This window comes from Spinacia oleracea, chromosome 3 (genome assembly GCF_020520425.1).
Source record: "Spinacia oleracea cultivar Varoflay chromosome 3, BTI_SOV_V1, whole genome shotgun sequence".
NCBI classification, from domain to species: Eukaryota; Viridiplantae; Streptophyta; class Magnoliopsida; order Caryophyllales; family Amaranthaceae; genus Spinacia; species Spinacia oleracea.
The window spans coordinates 11092980-11113661 of NC_079489.1; the positions used below are offsets into that span (position 1 = coordinate 11092980).

Consider the following 20682-nt stretch of genomic DNA (forward strand, 5'->3'; position numbering starts at 1 on the left):
GATTGAGGGTTCGGGGGACTGTAACTACCGAGAGGAGTAATTCGCTCGTCGATAACTCCAGAGGCAGGATATCCTTACTAGCTCAGCATAAATAATTGAAGGGACATGCGTTGACTATCAAACTAATCTGAGTTGATTTTAGCAATATGCAACATATAACACTAATTCGATCGTGATTATCTGATTTAAATAGCATTAAGGGACCTAGCATGATAATCCGATTTCCCAAAAATATTATATTTGTTAGGCGTGATAGAACAATCAGATTAGGTTAGTTTAACAGTTCATAAAAAGGGCGAGGAAAGCAGTTAAATCATCGAAAAGGGACACATTACGACGCACCCTTGAGAGGTGCGTCACGGTTCTCAGAAAACTAACCACTTTGACTTTGCTATTTCTCCTTTTTATTTAACGAATCTCAATTATGGGACAGGATACGTTCTGTTCGATTTATGGATCGATTGCGACAGAACGCGTGAACAGTTTCGCAGCGAGAGGCTTAGGCTAAGGGTTGGAGTCAATACTCAGAATATAATTATGTGTTGTTATGTGTTCTTTCACGTCGAAACTAGGGGCCTATTTATAGGGAAGAGTTCGTGGAAAGATAGAATTGCAGAGTTCTAATCCACAAAGAATTAGGAAAAGAGACGTACCCAGGTATTTTCAGCGCCCAGGCCTGGGCACCGAAGATTTCGGCACCCAGAGCCAGGCGTTGAAAATAGGGTCTGGGCAGTTTTGTTTAGTCAGATTCGGATTCCTAAAATCCGTAGAGTTTGAGATTAATTCGAGTCTTTTAGCGCGTATCAATTTTATGACGGAATGCGTCTGGGCCCGTTACGAACTCTAGGCTCGTTAGGATTTTAATTAATACGTAACTCTTATTTCCGAATCCTATTAGGAATAGGATTCTCGCAGTTTTCTATCTCATTTAGGATTTATGTTGGAATGCAACACCTAATTCTGACAGGTTTCTATCTTTTATGATTTTCCACTTTTAGAAGCTACCTTTTACGGCAGTTACTATTTTTAGCAGGTTTCCATAAATAGCAGGTTTCGGGTGAAATGAAATGGGGAATCGAGATTCGTTTATTTTATAGGAGATGCATTGTCAAGTGGAGTTTTTATGCTTTCATCATCGAACCTTTCCCTTGCGGGAATGGGGACAAAAGTAGGTGTCTACACTATCTATCTATATTCTATACACTCTCTTAAAACACAGGGCACTCATTCTGAGGCTGACAAATGTCCTTGTATAATAACTTTTATTTTATTTTTCTTCTAAAATTCTATGTAGGCTAAATAGGAAAGCAATTCTCACAAATATACACCAAAGATTATACTCCGTAATACAATGAAAATAATAGTAATTCCTAATTTGAATCATTATACTCATGATATATTATGGCAACAAGCTACTTACGAAGTATTTTATATGTACAGAAGTATTTTGTACATCATATGGCAAGAAACTATTTTTTTAATAAATAAATACTATTTTTTTTATCTATATATCCCATCACTTAAGATTGTTAGTTTGTTGATGAATTTAAATTGTACTACTTTAGATCAAAATAGTCAGTCATAATATTTAATATGCTGTAAAATATTTTACTATAATATTTAGTTATATGTATCTTCTATATTTTTTTTTTGAGGGGGAAAAGAAGCTAGTTCATTAATCAAGGGACAAAACGTCCATTAGTACATAAGGAGAGATCTCCGTCGGGCAATGATTCTCCCATATTTGTTCGGTACCAAAAGGAACTAGCCTAGCAAGCTGATGGGCTACAGCGTTCCCGTCTCTTCTAACATGAGACCAGGAGATTGATTTAAAAGAGGAGCTAATTTCTGAAATGTCTCCTAAGATTGTATCGAGGTCAGAGAAATATATTGCGTTCTTGGACAAACGGGACAGAACTGACTGGCAATCTGTTTCGATGATCACGTCCTCCAAGCCATACCTTCGTCCCAATTTGACTGCGTTGGCTACTGCTTTTGCTTCAGCTATTTCCACGGGCCAGTGGGCTCGACATCTTCGACAAGCTGCAAATTGCACCTTACCCATCCAGTCCCTTGCAACCACACCTATACCAATCCACCCTTCCGTTGCTAGAGAAGCGTCCTCATTCAGCTTAATCACACCTTTCGGAGGAGCTACCCATATATTTGCACTTCTGGGAACACTGCAGGCAGGCCTGCTGTATATACGTGATGCGTAGCTCCCTTGCTCGTCCACTAGTCGCTGCACGCGGTTAATGAGGACCTCATTCGTAGTTGTCTTGTCTTGAAAGACCTTGTAGTTCCTCTCTCCCCATATAACCCAAGCCAACGTGGCTCCCCACTGCTGCACTTTCACGTCTACCCCCTTCCAGCTTTCAATGAAGTCACACATGGTCTCAAACTCCTTCCACTTTGTTAGGCACAAACATTGGCTTACCTCCCACAGTTCTTGGACACGGGGACAACTAAAGATTGCGTGGCCCATGCTCTCTTCCTCCAACCCACACCAAGGGCACAAAGCATCCTCGGTTAGGTGTCTGTACTTCAAGAGGCTTTTCACTGGTAGGGAATGTGTTCCCATGCGCCATAAAAAGTGCCTCACTTTCGGTGACACCTCCAGCCCCCATATAGTCGACCAAGCAGAGTACAAGCTATCGAAATTTAATCCTTTGCCTAACATGTATGACGTCCTCACTGAGTACCTCCCGTCATTCGAGTAAGCCCAAGTAATTTCGTCCTTCGGTTCACGCCAACTTAATGGTATGGCTAGGATGCATCTCACATCTCTTTCACTGAAGTTATCTGTAATCACCTCATGTCTCCAATCCTTCGTGTTGTGGTCGATCAAGTCACTTACCGTAACCAACTCCTCATCGATCTCACTTTCAATAAATCTGCCAGCAACATCAGTGAGCCACGGGTCCTCACGAATCCGAACGCTTGCCCCATTCCCAAACTTATCATTGTTTGGGATATTTCGTAACTTATAAAAGATTTTAAAATAACGTTTTCGTTAACGACTTATTCGGAAACTAAATTTAATTATTTGCACTTTATAAATATTATTTTCAGAAACTAATTTAGTCAAAATTGTTATTTTAATTTTGGTTATTGGTAATTAAATTATGAAAATTAGCCCAAAAATTTCTAAACTACCCTTATTAGCACCTAAATGAAACAAAGTCAGCTTCTCTTTTCTCTTCTTCTTCCTCACGTCACTTTGGCCATGGGAGTCAAAAGCTCCACTTTCTACTTGTCACCACCTCAAGGCAACTCAGTCTACTTGTCACCACCATATTGCAATTCAAATCTTACTCATCAAACCTACTTGAATATCTGGAAGTCTAGAACTAGAATAGCTCATCTTATTCATCAATTTCCTTGATTCAATCTCTTCCACTTGTCAATACAATCAAGCTGAGTTGTTGCATCTATGGAGCTCCATAACAACTATAAATGGATGTTCAATCACCCCCAAATGCAACCCAAATCAGATTAACAATTTCAATTTCAATATTGATTTTGGGAATGGGGCAAGCGTTCGGATTCGTGGAAGAGACAGGCTAGGGAAAAGAAGAACCTAGATGTACCGAGTGAAGGGATCCTAGCTAGACCAGAAACGCCACAGGGAGGTGGTGGATATGGAGATTGAAGAAGGAGCTAAAGAGAGTGTGAAGCGCTGCAAACCTGCTTTGCCTTTGTCTGCGAGCCTTCTAGTTTTGGCGGAGGTTGGTTCGACCCAACCCCGCCGAGATCAATGAGTATTTTAATTTGGAACTGCCGGGGGATAGGCAACCCCTGGACAGTTCGACAGCTCCGTCGGTGGAGTAACAAATATGCCTCTAACATGGTCTTCATTTCGGAGACTATGATTAGCAAACTGGATAGTGAAGCACTAAAAGGAAGGCTGGGGTTCTCGAACTCTTTTGGAGTAGGAAGCAGAGGTAAGGCAGGGGGCTTATGCTTATTCTGGAAGGAGGAGAAGGTGTCTTTTAATCTTGTATCTTATTCACAAAACCACATATGCGGAGATGTCCAAGATGGTGACAGGGTGTGGAGATTTATCGGAATATATGGGTGGCCGGAAGGAGAAAACAAGCACAAAACTTGGACCCTAATGCGTCACCTGGCAGAAGGAGTGGAGATTCCGATAGTTTTTGGGGGGGACTTCAATGAAATTTTAGGATATGAGGAACAAGAGGGTGGAGCAGGTACGGAAAGAAAGGAAATGGGCTCGTTTAGAGAGGTGGTAGATGATTTGGGGCTTAGAGACATGGGGTACAGGGGAAGTTGGTATACTTGGGAAAGGGGGCTAACCCCGGCCACTTGCAAGAGGGAACGGCTCGACAGAGTGTTGGCAGTGCCGGCTTGGCTAACTCTCTACCCAAACACGAAGGTGGAACATCTCATTCGCTACAAGTCTGATCATGTAGCAATGGTGGTACGAACACAGGATCGAAGAAAGGGGAAGAATAGTCGGGAGAAGAAGGGTTTCAAGTTCGAGACCAGTTGGCTTCTAGACGAAGAGATCGTGGTATGCATGCTATCTTCTATCAACGTTTCTGGCATATTCTTGGAGATGATGTATTTGATTATGTGAGCAATATCTTGCATGGTTCCCGTTTTCCGGAACAAGTAAATAAAACCAATATAGCTCTGATCCCGAAAGTGACATCTCCAACAATGATCTCTGAGTTTCGACCAATAAGTTTATGCAATGTTCTTTATAAGTTAGCCTCGAAAGCCTTGGTGATCCGACTAAAATCAATCCTTCCATCAATTGTGACAGAAAACCAAAGTGCCTTCGTCCCGGGGAGATTAATCACTGATAATGCCCTTATTGCACTAGAGTTGTTCCATACTATGGAGAAAAGAAGCAAGAGCCGGAAGGGGCACATCGCAATGAAGTTGGATATGAGCAAAGCATATGATAGAGTGGAATGGGGTTTCTTGAGAAAGCTCCTTTTAACAATGGGCTTTGATGGAAGATGGGTTAATCTGGTAATGAATTGTGTTTCTTCTGTCACATACTCTTTTATTATTTAATGGAGGGGTTTGTGGGTCGGTTCTACCTTCCCGGGGGCTCCGACAAGGGGATCCACTATCCCCGTTTCTGTTTGTTTTGGTAGCTGATGCGTTCTCCCGAATGCTACAAAATAAGGCCAAAGAAGGAGGAATTCACGGAGTTAAAGCAAGCCGAAATGGGCCAATGGTCACACATCTTCTCTTTGCAGACGATAGCCTACTTTTCACTAGAGCCAACCGACAGGTATGCTCAATGATAGTTGATATTCTCAACCAATATGAAGCGGCTTCCGGGCAGAAAATTAATTATGAAAAATCGGAGGTTTCGTATAGTGGAGGGGTAGGAAGAGAACGTAGAGAGGAGCTGTTGGGGATTCTCAAAATGCGTGAAGTGGCGAGACAGGGGAAGTATCTTGGTATCACAACTATTGGGGAAGATCAAAGAAGGCTATTTTTGGGGCATTGATGGATAGGGTATGGAAAAAACTAAGAGGTTGGAAAGAGAAGCTCCTCTCAAGGGCCGGTAAGGAGGTGTTACTAAAGTCGGTCATTCAAGCAATCCCAACTTACTTAATGGGTGTGTATAAGCTTCCAGTGTCAGTTATACAGGAGATACAATCGGCAATGGCCAAGTTCTTTTGGGGCTCGGAGGAGGGTAAGCGAAAGATGCATTGGCGGAGTTGGAGTAGTATGTGCGAGCCAAAGTGTGCGGGCGGGCTGGGGTTCAAAGACCTTAGCGTGTTTAATGATGCTCTATTGGGGAAACAAGCATGGAGGTTGGTACAAGGTGAGAACACTCTTCTGGGGAGAGTAATGAAAAGCAAGTACTACCCGAATTGCTCGTTCCTTGACTCATCACTAGGTTACTCCTGTAGTTATTCTTGGAAGAGCGTATGGAGTTCGAAGGCACTAATCTTGGAAGGGATGATATGGAGAATTGGGAATGGGGCAAGCGTTCGGATTCGTGAGGACCCGTGGCTCACTGATGTTGCTGGCAGATTTATTGAAAGTGAGATCGATGAGGAGCTGGTTACGCTAAGTGACTTGATCGACCACAACACGAAGGATTGGAGACAGGAGGTGATTACAGATAACTTCAGTGAAAGAGATGTGAGATCAATCTCATGCATAATATCTTAATCATACGGATTATTATCTGACGTAATCTTATCTTAGAATATTTTACTTAAATAACCCATAATGGACAATTTATTTAGAATGCAATTTTGTTTACTATTTTTATACTCAATAATATTATTGACAACATTAATAATATAAATACATACTCATTTAATCCTTTATACAATCTCATGATATATTCTCATGCATTTATACAATGAAATTATGAATATCTTTGCATATATGAAAATAAGACCCGTGCGATGCACGACTTACCAATTTTAATTGTATGTGCGACGTTAAATTTTTTATGGAAAAATATATAAACTGATTTGATAACTAAAACAATTAGGTGTTAGTCATACTTTTCTATTGGGTACTTTAATTTTTATTATTAACAATTTAAGAAGTATGTAGTTGTCCCGCTATTTATTAACGTACTGGAAACAACACATCAATAAGATATGAAAACTATCACCAAATAAATTTACTAATATCTGAAATCTTACAACTTGGAGTATTCTCAATTCCATGATATTATTATCTTCAATATCTCCATAAAATATTTTATATCTCAATTAAAATAATAAAATTGATGAAGCGAGTTGAATGAACATTTGTCTGTCTCCATCATGTTAGACGCACGGGAATATATAAGTAGTGATTCGACGAGTGATGGACATTCACAGAGTTAAAATTGTATTCTTCATGGTGATGTGGTATGTGGGTTTCTTTGGTTTTTGGTTTTTAGCAAACATAATTTATTTCCTTCATAAATACTCCACAAAGTATAACCAATTATTTATTTATTATTTTGACCACATATATAATAAGTGAGTAGAACAAAGAAAAATGGAGGGGGGTGCGTTCTCTTCACCTTATTTGCAATCAATTTTTTGAATTTATTTTAACTTATCTAAACTTACTAGACTCAGAACTGATTAAATCTAATGAAACTTATGGATTTGATCAGACTTGATTTCAAGAGAGTAAACTTGAGATTGGGCAAGTACTTAAAATGGTACGTGTAACACAATAAAAAAATGAGATAGTATTTGAACTTAATATCGGTTCTGAAATGGGTCGGGTTGAACATATATGGCTGGGTTACATCGGTTCAAGTTTATCTTGGTTCAGGTTTTTAATGATAGGTTCATACAATGTGGATAAATCAGTAGTGGGATAAAATGGATAGAGGGTTGTACTTCGGGTTAGGTGAATTCGATTCCAATTATAAAATCACAATTTTTAATACGTTTAAAAATTCTAATATTTGAGGCCTTAATTAGGGGGACAAAGGTAATACCTAACTTTTAAAATTGTTAAGAATTTACGATCAATAGCGAGATTAAATTTATTATGGGGTTAAGATTCGAATTAAACAGGTTACGGGTTGTAAAGTATTCGAATTAAGAGGGTTACGCGTTATAACAGTTTGTATTTTAAACGGGTTTTCCTCGGGTTGAGATCGGAGTTACACATTGTAGGTTAATGGAAATAATTTTAAATGTTAGGCACAACTATTACTAATATTACTCATGACTTCACTCTATATGGAAAATAAGAAGCATATGTATGTGAAACCATCATAGGGGTATGCTGTTAATTTTTACAGGGGTACGATGTACCAGTGTTCTTATTTTTTATACCATTGTTTGTACAAAATTACAATGTTATGTATTTGACAATTCATAACAGTTATGGGAATTTACTTCCTCTATGTTTGTAGGCTTTGGCATGCTTGAATTGAAGTAGTGCTACCTTTAATATAGGTCCATCATACAAGGAACAAGAGACGCGCATTTACTTTTATTTGGTTTTCTACTCCGATATTTTATCGGTAAGAGCAAGTAATACTCGGTTTAGTTTGATTTTTGTAATGACCTAGTACTACTTGTGTTCTTAGCTTGAACCTCTATAAATGATGCATGATTAAGCCTATGGCCCTACCTCAAACGCTACTGCCTCCTGCTACTCGTTACCTCAAACGCTACGTCAAACGAATTAAATTTTTTTTGGGATTGTTTGTGAAGCTTGCCAGAATTGCTGGTTAAGTAGCAAGACGCATGAGGTTTCACGAAGCTTGCCGGAATTAGTGTGGAAGCAAGCACGAAGCTATCAAACCTAGAGCACAAGAGCCAGGTGCTCCCTAGGGAACTAAATAATTTGTGAATTCATGGAACTTTAATAGAAAGATTTAAACATTGGATGAATTACAAAACATCAATAAATCATGCAGCATAAAGAGCAAGAAATTAGGGACTGGTCCCTTTGATACTGCAGACAAATACTAGGGTGGAGAACAAATTCACTTTTACTCCAAAGTCTAATGCAGCCGTAGATCACCAAATATAAAACAGAGATCCACCCAAAAACGATCTTTAAGATGATTAAGAAAACAATAGACATTCAAGAAACTCGGTACTTGTCTGCGACAAACTATGAAATAACCAAAGTCACTCATACTAATTCAAATTGTGTTCTGAAAGACAAAATTTTGGCCACTGACTATAACACCCTGCTTAAGAGATTTGTCCTTACATGAACAAGTTAGGCTTTGAGGCCTTGTATGTTGTCTTGAGCTTCCTGCTTGGAGGCCTGATCTTCTTGAAGGTCATTGGGAACTTGATGTCACTGCTGTGGAACTGTTTGGTGCTTTCCCTCTTGCAAAGCTCATCAGGTACGGTAGCGGTCTTGATGATTTGAATGCAAGGTGCCCTCACCCTGTGACGAGATGCCATCTCACAGTACATCTGTTCAACTCCACCGTTCAAGGTTGTGTCACGGTACTCCTTGTACATGTTGTGGTAACCGGTCCTGCTTTGGTAACGGAGCCAGATGCCGTAGTTCTTGATCACAGTAGGATCCTTCTCGTAAATCTAAGACCAAATGATTATGTATGAGTTAGAACAACCAACTATGTGACAGAAACTAGAACATATCAAATCATGAAGTCTCGACACCATTCAAAATAAACTAGATTATTGTTCAAACTCACTTATACAACGGTGATAACCGTAGTGCTATTCAGAGAACAAGCATTCCAGAAGTGTTGCAACACTAGATTAACTTCTAAAGTCCATTTGCAAGATTAAAACAAAAACTATTGCAAACAAGACATTAAAAAATCAATGCTTTTCAGAGCTCAAGCATAACAGAATAGTCATAACCTTGTTACAATACAGGGAGAAAATAAGAAGTTTGGTCCCAACATAGGCAAACTCTATGATACTTGGATGCTTCATTTTATCTCAATACGCATGTTAGATATGGATATGGATATGGATATGGACAGTTTATCTTGGACCAAAATCATATAAAAAATCACAATATAGAAGTTTGGTCACAACATAGGCAAACACTATGATACTTGGACTCTTCATTTTATCTCAGTAAGCATGTTAGAATATGGAAATGGACATGGACAGTTCATTTTGGACCAAAATCATATAAAAAATCACAATATAGACAAGTTGGACCAATTGGACATGTTGACATAACATAGAACACCATGGAAAAACATCAATCAACAAACAAGACAGGTTACTAAAAATGTAGAACTATAAAGCATGTTGAATATCTAATCGGCCAAAAACAAGGTTCCTTTAGTAACAACCAAAAGGATGGATAACAAGAAAAACATTCAAATTTCCAACTAACGTCGAAACCTAATCAAAAATAGTACTCCTAATAATCATCCATTAAACTAAATACACTCTTAAACTCTAACCATCCAACATCCCAAACACCAAATCAACAATGTATTAGTTCCAAATCCAAAGCAAACATCTGAAATATCATAATAATCGCTTCAAAAGCATCATTATTTTAAACCCGAATCAAAAACCCATATCCATAGAAACCACCACGTTAACAAAAAACACCAAATATTTCATTGCAAAACTTCTATAGAAATTATACCTCGTTGATGGCGAGAACCTGACCAACACTCTTCTTAACCTTCTTCAGCTTCCTCAAAAAGTACCTTCAAAATCACAGCCACAAAAAACTTCCATTAAAATCATTTTTAAAAAACAAATTAACCCAAATTAAAATCAAATCAAATTCAAATTATACCAGAATTTGGACTTAGCACGGACTTCATTGGTAGCCCAAAGCTTCATCCTGTAGATCTTTGGTGTGACATCTGTCTCAGTTGGAAGAGCTCTACCAACAACTTGGTATTGATGAAACTGTACCAAAAATAAAACCCAGAAAATTAATCGACTAATTTGTAGAAGTTCGTAAAATTTAAATCAAAATTTGTAAAGTTATATATAAACAATACCCATTTTATTTAAACACATTCTCATATTAAACGATGATTTTTACAGAAATTCGTGCGATGCAAATCAATTCTTCTACAGAAATAATCCAAAATGACAAAAGTACCCAGAAACACAATCAAAGACATTGCAAGAAAAAATAATACTGAAAAGTAAATCAAACCTCTGGAAATTAATCTATTCCTGAAATCTAAATCAACCCCACTAACAAATTAATTAAAATAGAAAAACCGAGAAATTGAATTGAAGATCATTGCAAAAATTTGTGAATTTTTATATCAAATCATCTAGCAAATTGTTTCTAAAAGAAAACCCCAGATAATTAAATGAAGAAATTGCAAATCAAATCGTTAAAATCTAAATGAAGAATTAAAAAGGAGGAAGAGTATGGAGGTTGTTACTGACCCTGTATTGAACCATTTTCGCCGAGCTCGAACTCTCTTCCACTGAAAGGTTTAAGCTGCGGAATTGGAAGAAGACTGAAATTAGGGTTTTCGTAAGGTTATATATCAACCGTTTTGGTGAGAAATGAAGGAGTAGTAAACTGTAAACCCTAATCTAATGGACATGTATTTTGGGATGGGCCTTTTTGGAGCTCAAAATTGGGACGGGTCGGGTTTCAAATAAGATGTTACCCGTTTTGTTCATATGCGGGTGGGTTACTTATGACAGATCAATTTTCTTGTTGTAAAACCCATCACATAAATGACGAAATTTGGGCTTGTCGTTAATAGGTTGTTATTAATGGACCTTTTGTTAACCCAAAAAAATGGGCCCTATTTTTGTAATACACACGTACACTTGGGCCACTTGGCAATATTAGTCAAATTTTTTTGATTTTGTCAACGCCAAGCTTCAATCCCCAGCAAAAGAAATAATACAAGTACAAGATCACTACAACGTATTAGGTGCATCCGAGTGCACCGGATGCACGGTGCACCCTCTCACATCTTCCCCTTAAAAGTGAGGAGAAAATATGAGAAACACCAGTAAACCACTTATAGGCATAAATATACCCTTAAATGCACCTAATAATTTACATAAGATCACAAAACAAACATATCAACATTTTGCAAACAAGATACAACCATCAAAGTTCCCGTTCGGAAGGGGGATGATGATATTGAATAGACAAGGACAAATGTTTGGCAATTGCCTAAAGATGGCTCTAGGCTGGGTCCAGCCTCGTGTTTGGCAATTGCCTAAAGATGGTTGGGGGCGGCCCGACCCAATAGGATAAAAGTGTGGCATGGCCTGTACATGAAGTTATAGGTTGGGCTTAAGTCATATTTTTTTATAAAACACTACAAGACACGACTCGGCCAAACACAATAAAGCACATAAAATTAAGTAAAATTAGGCTTATATACGAGGACACGTGGATCTAGCCCGCATTTTTTTAACTTTGCCGTTGAAAAGGGAACCAAATTAACACATAGATGATGCTCACCACACCACACTATTGAACCTAAGAAGAAATATAGATATTGCTAAAGTCACTTGGAGAATAAGATTGTTCCTTTAAAAGAAGAGTACTATAGAGATCCAAGTGAATGGGTGTAAGGAAAAGCTAGAACACACTTCTTCAAATATGTTAAGATGAAGGCATTTAAGTAAATGAGAGTTGTGATCAGGATGAATATCAATAATAAATCAATTCCGTCAATTAAGTTCGTGTTCGGTGGTAGCGTTTGAGGTATTAGTAGCATTTTGACCGAGTTAATACGCTACTTGTAAAATTTGTGAGTGTTTGACAAGGTAGCGGTTTAGGTAGCGGTTTAGGTAGCGGTTAGCGGTTGAGGTAGCGGTTGAGTAACTTTTATCAAACGTTAAAATTAGTAGCGTTTAAGGTAGCGGGTAGCGTTTGACAAATTTATATTAAAGTTTTAAATAATATTTCAGCATTTATTTTATTTTATAATATCAACCGCTATTTTTACCGAACACTAATATTAGTTACCCGCTACTTTGACAGCTAACCGTTACCCGCTACTATTGACCGCTACTCGCTACTTCAACCGCTACCCGCTACTCAACCGCTACCCGCTTCCCGCTATCGCTAGTTTTGCCGAACAGGGCCTAATATGGATTCGTCTATTATACACATTTATCTTCCCCTTGAGCTAAATCTCCAACTGAATAGTGAAATTATAAGATCTTGGGTGTGTTATTTTCCATTTCTAGACCCTGAAATTATCTAAATTTATCTAAACTGAACTTATCTAAAGTTAGCTAAACTTATAGGATCTTATTAAGCTTATAGGACCTTGTAAAAACTTATTTAACTTTTATGATCATATAAAATCTTGTTCAACTTATAGGACTTTACAGGACCTTATTGAACTTATTATTCCTAAACTTTTAGCCATTAGAATATTGACAATAGTTGATTCTAAATATTATTAAATATAAATTAATAAAGTAATTCTTTGTTAATTCTTATATTAATAATTATGTCTTTTATGTTATTATTATTACTCCAAAATAATAATTATACCTTGTATTTTTAAGTAATTATAAATATATTTAATTATATTTACAAAGCATTTTTTTAATTTTTATAAATTAATGTTGCATTTAAATAGATGAGGTCAATAGTGTGCCACAACAAGATGAGGAGGTTATGGAAGAAGATTCTGATCCAGAAGAAGACATGGATGATCCTGAAGATCAAGACCTCACTCCAGAGCACTACAGAGAAATAGATGGTAGGCGTGATGCCGCTAGCATTTGAACATTTTATTGTTGTAGTTGATTCTTTCATTTGTGTCGAACAATAAAGTAGCAAATCTACTACTTGTGGTTTTAGTAGAGTAGTTATTCATTATTCAAAGGATGTAAAATTCTTATTAAAGTAATAAAAGAGTTTAATTTCTTTCGTTATTCTCCAAGACCTAAGTTCTAAGCTGTTTCAATTCAAGTGAGTTTGAGTAATTAACGCAAAAGGGATTGGAGATTTTCTTCCAATTAATATATTTCCTCCGGTTTTTAATACTAGCATCGTTTGTGATTTCTACACTATTCACATATTATACTTTGACTATTGTTGGTGATTTATACGTAAATTAAAATATAGTCATGTGGGATCTTGTTAGATTCGTCTTAATATATATTTTCAAAATATTAATTTTTTATAATTTTTGCTTTAAGATAATTAAATATATTAATGATCAAAGTTGTGCATTGACATGCGTAAAAGTGACAAACGTTGCGAGGAAATATGAACAGAGAAAGTATATAGTTTGCTATTCATAGAAATTCTAAATTCTCATATTTTTATATGCCAACCAAATAACACCAATATGGCTATATTCAGCTGAAACAATTCTTTGTCAACGTTACAAGAAAAATCCCTCAATGTTGGACAAGAACATGTGATTTCTTTATTATTCTACCAGTTGTTACCACGTGGTCAAAATAGGATTTAAGTCACTATTTCAAAAAATAAAAATAAAATAGACAGCAATTATAGAGAGCAGCAGTCACGGTTGGCTGTGATGGGCAAGTTCGACGAAAAACACAGTTTTTTCAGGAATTCTTGGTGATGGTGAAACGACTGATGATATTGGAAGGCAGGTGAGGAAGATAAATGGATGTGGTAGTTGGAGACATGAATTCAAATTAACCAAAACAAATCCACCAAACATAAAGAAACAAAGAGGGAGTTACTCCCATTTTTATCGAAACATAAAATGTCTGATTAAGAGATGATTGATGTTATATGATTGTAATTGTAAAGTTACTCGTACTACTATCGAAACATAAAATGTTTGATTAAGAGATGATTGATGTTGTAATTGTAAAGTTACTCATGTTATTATCGGAGTACTTATGATATCTCCGATTTCAAAATGATATTTACATTTATCGTTTTACTTTGTTTCATAATATTTTTTACATTGACCTTTATTACAAAATATATGACCTTACCCTATTTCCCGCACAAAATTTACATATTTCTACTTTTTTTTAAGTCCGTCCGTAAATTTGTAGCAGTTACATGTTGACCGATACAAATATTAAAACTTCCTTCCAAAAGCTCAAAGAGCTTAAGCATGTAAACAACCGAAAGCTTCGCTTAAGCGACTACATACCTCTAACAAGTAAGTAATTTCATACCTCTCCTTTCTGGCTAGCTTTGGCTGGAGATCAATCAGATATAATCACTGAGGTACGATGTTACTCTGCGCTTGCTACAAGTAAACTAAACTTCCAAAGCTTACGTTTGCTACAAGTCACTGAGCTCAAGCCTATAGCTAACTGCGGTACGAAGTTATCGACAGGGAGAGGAAGGGAAGGACTGTAACAGCTGTCGAATGTGTGCGCGTTAATTTTCTTATAATAATGATGCAAGTGGTGGATGTATTAACTATTTATTGTAAACATTTGATAATGAGTGAATAATTTATTGTGGAAAAAAAGATGATGTAAGTATGTGTGGACCAAAGGAGAAGGTTAAATTAACAACAGGGGAGTGGAAATCTAGTGTAATATTTTAATGTATAATTTACTAAAAATGAAAATGTAACCCCTAAGAAATTACGGTCGAAAATGATATATGCAACTCCTAAAAATACAGAGGGAGTACTTTATTCATTTTTTTCCATATGTCGCCACCCGTTTTTTTTGCATTACCTCTCTTACTTTATCTATATTTTATTTTACTCACCCACTTTTTTACACACTTCATTACATTTGTGTTAATTATTTGTGCAAATAGTAATTGTCAAAATCATACTAGCTAGTAATCATTATTGATAGTCTAATATGAACACGCACAAGAAGGGGGGTGAATTGTATTCGGAACTAGAGTGAGTTTCTTTGAACTTTAAGGCAATATAAGGAACTGAAAAAGACAGAAACGAATGTTGCTCAATTTGAGGAAACTTCTTGACACTAATCAAGAAGAGAAAACCTCAAAATCCTTTTATATTAAAATAATTCCTCGATTACAATAATATAACAACTTGAGTTCCACTCAAACTCAAGTATCTCACAGTAATCTGCTCTGATTACTCTCTATTCTTTTTCTCTCTTTCTCGACTTTAACTCAAAAGCCTTTACAAGATTACTCAATCTCTACTCACTCAGATTACAATTTGTTTTGAAAACACTAGTTAATAATAAAGCTCTTCTGATATTTGTGGGACTTAGGAACTTGAATATTGCTAGGACACAAATCAATTTTATAAACTCTTTTGAAAGCGTTTTGATAGATAGGAAAGTAGGTGGAATATTTGTGTCATTTTACCAGAAGGAAAACGACTCTTTATATAGAGATGATCCTTAGGGTTAGTTCCCTTCAAATCTCAACTGCCCACACTCCTACATACTTGGTCTCCACGATCCATGACTTGTGGATCAAGGGAAGACCACTTTCCTTAAAACGGTTTTTAGAGAAAATCGTGGTTTAGACTTTGTCAACCACTAAAAGATTTGTGAAATTATTTACTGAAATCAAATCAGATATTTAGGAGAAGTTTTAGGGAAAGTAAAGCTGTTTTAACAAGAAGGATAAAAACAGATTTTATTAAAGAAAATAAAACGACACTTTATTTATGTAATTTTTCCTTAAAACTTGCTGTTAAATAATTTGATAAAATCTTTAATAAATATTTAATTAAGCATCCTAGTTCCACAATGTATCTTAATAGTTGTTATTATTTTACACAGAAATCTAAGAGTATTTAACTACCTAGGTTCGTGTTTTGCTCTTTTACTGGAGCTACAACTCAGCAGCTGCAATGGTTCCTTCTCTGGAACAGGTGAGTTCCTCTAAAGGAACAGAGGAACTCATCACATGAAAACTTCATCCTTCTTTGCTTTGTTGTTCCTCTGTTGTGTATTAGCTTGGAGTTCATAGCCTTGCGCATTCCACCTCAGGAACATCAGCAGCCATCTCAAGTTCCTCTCTGGAACAGAAACACTTTACTTGTAGACACACCAGAAACTTTAATCAGGAAGTTTGCTATTTGTCATCAACCAAAATCAGGGTCAACAATTATGAAACTAAGCAAATACATAAATGAGAATTACTTAGGAAGATTTTATCCCTCAAATTTAACCTCAATCTACAAATTCTCCCACATCGGTTTTCCACTGACTTTTACCTATCTTTTCATCATTTAGGCTCAAATAAGACTCTTCATGTTTTCACACATCATCCACAGATTCATCTCAAACCACCTAAGCTCCTAAAAAAGATAATTAAGTATGATAATGTGTGATTACGTGGCATGCTTTGATTTGGTTGGAGAAAAAAGTAAAGTCTCAAGTAAATATTGAGTGAGTCGTGGATCTTCAAACCCACCTCCAGATTTTTTGTAGTTTTATACCACATTATCCTAAGATTTTGGCCCAAACTTCCTTCTATACTCCCTTCCAAACTATGGATAAACTCAACCTTAGACGAATCAAATGTACCCTAAGACCTTGTTTGGAAAACTAGCAGTGGCGGTTAGCGGTTAAGTAGTCGGTAATTGTTATAGTAGCGGGTAACAGTTAGCTGCCAAAGGAGCGGGTAACTAGCTAGTATGATTGTTCGGTTAAAATAGTTGTTGATATTGAAAATTAAATACAATAAAAGTTACTTCGTACATCTATTATTTGGAACTTTACTGCTGCACATAAATTTATCAAACGCTATACATTATCTTTAAATGCTACTAATTTTAACACAGGTGATATCCATATAAACAGGTGGAGCAGGAACTTTGCGAGGTCTGGTAGCAATTCTCATACTTTTTCTATGACCCCTCTTAGGAACACTCTTTGTTTTTAATGACACAGTTTCCTCCAAGATAGGAACTTCAGGTTCTACCTCCCTTTTTCCAGAGAAACTTAACACTTTATCCACTACAACCAACTTCAGATTTCTTAGGAATTTTTCTTGAATAATTTGAGAAGGGGTTAGTGTTAGGTTATGATACATATGACAATTCATAAATCATGCGGAAAAACCATAAAGCCAGGAAAGCATATTATTTACACATAATCATTTAGCATAGTTTAGATGCATACACTTTGTTGCGTGCCCTCCCTAGCTGCGCCCGAACCGAACAAGAACAAGTCTTTAGGAATCCAAGTGTCGTCCCTCCGTAGATAGTCCACAACACGTCCGGATCCGCCTTAAGCTTGACCAACTAGGATCGCCCTTAAGGTACTTAGAATTTTCGGCTAATGTAGGCAATTGTATGACTGAATTTTTGCTCTCAAAAATCACTTTGAATACTTGAATACTCTGTTCAAAATAATGACCCTAGGCCTTTATTTATAGAGGTATGGAAAGGGAATTGTAATCCTATTAGGATACGAATTAATTAAACTAGAATCCTAATAGAATTCTTATTTAATTAATTCATCCTTTTAGGTTTAGGAATTTAATCATATGTCGAAACCTGATAGCTTTAGGATTCGTATAGCACACAAACACACACACGCACGCACAACAGCCCACGAGGGGCGCCATGCGCGCGCGCGCAGCCCGCGAGCTCGCATCCCATTGCCACGAGGCCCACACGCTGCCGCAGCGTTGGCGCGCGCTGGGCCTGCCTTGCGGTGGGCCTGGCGCAGCCTTGGCTGGTGCGTTGTGGCGCGCTGGCTTGCTGGGCGATGGCCCGGCTTCGTGCTGGGCCTTCGTCTGGCAGGCCTCATCCGATGCTAATTCGTACGATACGCTTCCGATTAATTTCCCGATTCCGGAATTCATTTCCGATACGAACAATATTTAATATTTCCGATTCCGGAATTAATTTCCGTTTCGAACAAATATTTAATATTTCCGTTTCCGGAATTATTTTCCGATTCCGATAATATTTCCGATTCTGACAATATTTCCGTTTCCGACAATATTTCCGATTCCGGCAATATTTCCATTTCCGATAATATTTTCCGATACGTACCATGTTTCCGTTTCCGGCAACATCTACGACTTGGATAATATTTATATTTCCGATACGATCCATATTTCCGTTTCCGGCAATATCATCGTTTCCGGAGCATTCATTTCTTGCCTGTGACGATCTCAGCTCCCACTGAAACCAAGATCCGTCGATTCCGAATATCCATAGATGGAATATTTAATGCCATTAAATACTTGATCCGTTTACTTTCTATTTGTGTGACCCTACGGGTTCAGTCAAGAGTAAGCTGTGGATTAATATCATTAATTCCACTTGAACTGAAGCGGCCTCTAGCTAGGCATTCAGCTCACTTGATCTCACTGAATTATTTAACTTGTTAATTAATACTGAACCGCACTTATTAGACTTAATATTATATGCATACTTGGACCAAGGGCACTATTTCCTTCAGTTAGGGGTTGGGATTCATAGGAACTCAGGTCAACTGCGAAGTTGTGGAATATGGCAGTGAGTAGGGAACCATACCTAATTTTGTATTTACCAGAAATGCAGTGGGCTAGGTGTTTGATCATGATGGCTGGAAAATTGATTGGAACATCAAACTCAAGGCAGTAGATTAGACATGCATCATAAAAACTGACATCATCCCTCTTTTGAGTCCTAGGAACTACCCCCCTCTAAAAAAGGTTGAAAAGAAATTTGTGGAGTGGTGAAAGAAGATTGTGGTTAGTGATAGATGATTCTTTGAGATTTCCCCCTATGTTTGCCACAATTTGGTTACTATCAACTTCATTTATTGTGATTGTGGTTTTCTTTTTCACATATTCCTCAAAACCCTCATTGGGTACACCAAACAGATTGGACAAATAAGTTGCATCAAAAGAAATTGGAGTTCCATTTACAATGCTGGAAATAACCCCATCTTTGCACTCGAAATGATCACAGAATTCATTGACAGCTAATGGATAGATTGGTAGTCTTGCATGTATATCAAAGAGGCTTACCCATTGTTGGTGATCAAGAATTCCAACGAGCTGTTCCAATTTTTCCGATTTGCACCACACATAGTTGATCGCAAATCCACCAGTGAGACCCTTTGCCAGTTCCTCTAGCTTCTCTGTTTCCCCCTGAGTTTCAGCCTCCTGTTCCTCAGACTTGTCGATTTTTTGTCTCTTGGTTCTTGAGGAAGATCGACGGCCAGGTGGTGGAGTGGGACTTTGGGTTTCCATTGGTTGGTCGGTCCACTCACCGTAGGTGAGAGCGAGTACAGGGGGTGGTTGAATTTGGAGTGGTGATGGTGATTGAGCGGGTGAGGTTTCCATTGGAATCGGAGAGTTAGGGTTTCTTTTTCTTTTGAGTTGGAGAAGTTTGATGGTGTGATTTGAGGTACTCATGGTTTTTAGGCGTTTTATAGGTGTAGGGAATTTAAGAGGTTAAGTGGGAAAAACCGCGTGGGAGGTGAAGGAATTGAGAAAGGGGGATGGATGGAAGGTGAAGAGTTTCTTTTATATTGCTGATTTGTTTTGGAAAGAAAAAATAGGATTTGGTTTTTAAAAAAAAATTTAAAATCGTAACAACTTTTAATTTTAAAAAAAAATTAATAAAATTGCTTGGTTAATTTTCTAATATTTACTGATTTATTAGGAAGGTGCTTATCTGGCTTAAGTGTTGAGTGAGTCGATCTTTTACGATGGTAAGCTTCAACTGTGTTTGCACACGAAAATTGTGTTTGAAATAATCAGTATCATACACCATTGTTGTTGTCTTCGTCTTCAGAGGAACTTCACTTTTGCATTTATCTTATTTTGATCATCCCGAGTTCCATCCTCATTTTCTCATGTTTCTCCCTGTTTAAGGGCTTAGTCAAAATGTCAGCAATTTGATGATTAGTTTGACAAAAATCTAATTTAATTAAACCTTTCTCAACATTGTCTTTAAGGAAGTGGTGTCTAATGTGAATGTGTTTGACCCGGGAATGATGAACCGGATCTTTTGAAATACAGATAGCACTAGTGTTATCACAAAATATAGGAACACAATCATAGATAATACCAAAATCTCTTAACTGTTGTTTTATCCATAGAATTTGTGAGCAACAAGCTGCAGCAGCTACATACTCAGCTTCAGCTGTGGATAGAGCAACAGTATTCTGTTTCTTGGAACCCCAAGAAACCATGCATGGACCTAGGAACTGTACCATACCTGATGTGCTTTTTCTATTTACTAGATCACCTGCATAATCAGCATCAGCGTATCCTTTTAGCTCGAATGATCCACTTCTTCGATAGAATAGGCACAGATCATCAGTTCCTTTGAGATATCTAAGTATTCTTTTTACAGCAGTTAAGTGAGACTCCTTTGGATTGGATTGGAATCTTGCACATAGTCCT

At 37.2% G+C, this 20682-nt stretch overlaps 2 protein-coding genes across 2 annotated transcripts; one reads left to right on the forward strand and one right to left on the reverse strand.

Annotated features, from left to right (window-relative positions):
* Window positions 1–3868: 3868 nt before the first annotated feature.
* On the forward strand, window positions 3869–4600 carry LOC110787346 (uncharacterized). The gene has a single exon (XM_021991954.2). The coding sequence runs from the start codon at window positions 3869–3871 to the stop codon at window positions 4598–4600; it is 732 nt and encodes a 243-aa protein (XP_021847646.2).
* A 3907-nt stretch (window positions 4601–8507) lies between these two features.
* LOC110787354 (60S ribosomal protein L18a-2) lies at window positions 8508–10993 on the reverse strand. The gene is made up of 4 exons (XM_021991963.2): window positions 10836–10993; window positions 10222–10337; window positions 10066–10129; window positions 8508–9023 (listed from the first exon to the last, which is right to left on the reverse strand). The coding sequence occupies exons 1-4, from the start codon at window positions 10848–10850 to the stop codon at window positions 8682–8684; spliced, it is 537 nt and encodes a 178-aa protein (XP_021847655.1). The 5' UTR covers window positions 10851–10993; the 3' UTR covers window positions 8508–8681.
* Window positions 10994–20682: the final 9689 nt, after the last annotated feature.

Excerpts from the sequence above, each read along its gene's own strand:
- LOC110787346 (XM_021991954.2), top strand. The coding sequence starts at position 3,869 with ATGATTAGCAAACTGGATAGTGAAGCACTAAAAGGAAGGCTGGGGTTC.
- LOC110787354 (XM_021991963.2), bottom strand. Across the intron at positions 10,130-10,221 it reads CGTGCTAAGTCCAAATTCTG|GTACTTTTTGAGGAAGCTGA; the intron begins GTATAATTTGAA and ends GTGATTTTGAAG. Across the intron at positions 9,024-10,065 it reads AGGTTCTCGCCATCAACGAG|ATTTACGAGAAGGATCCTAC; the intron begins GTATAATTTCTA and ends ATTTGGTCTTAG.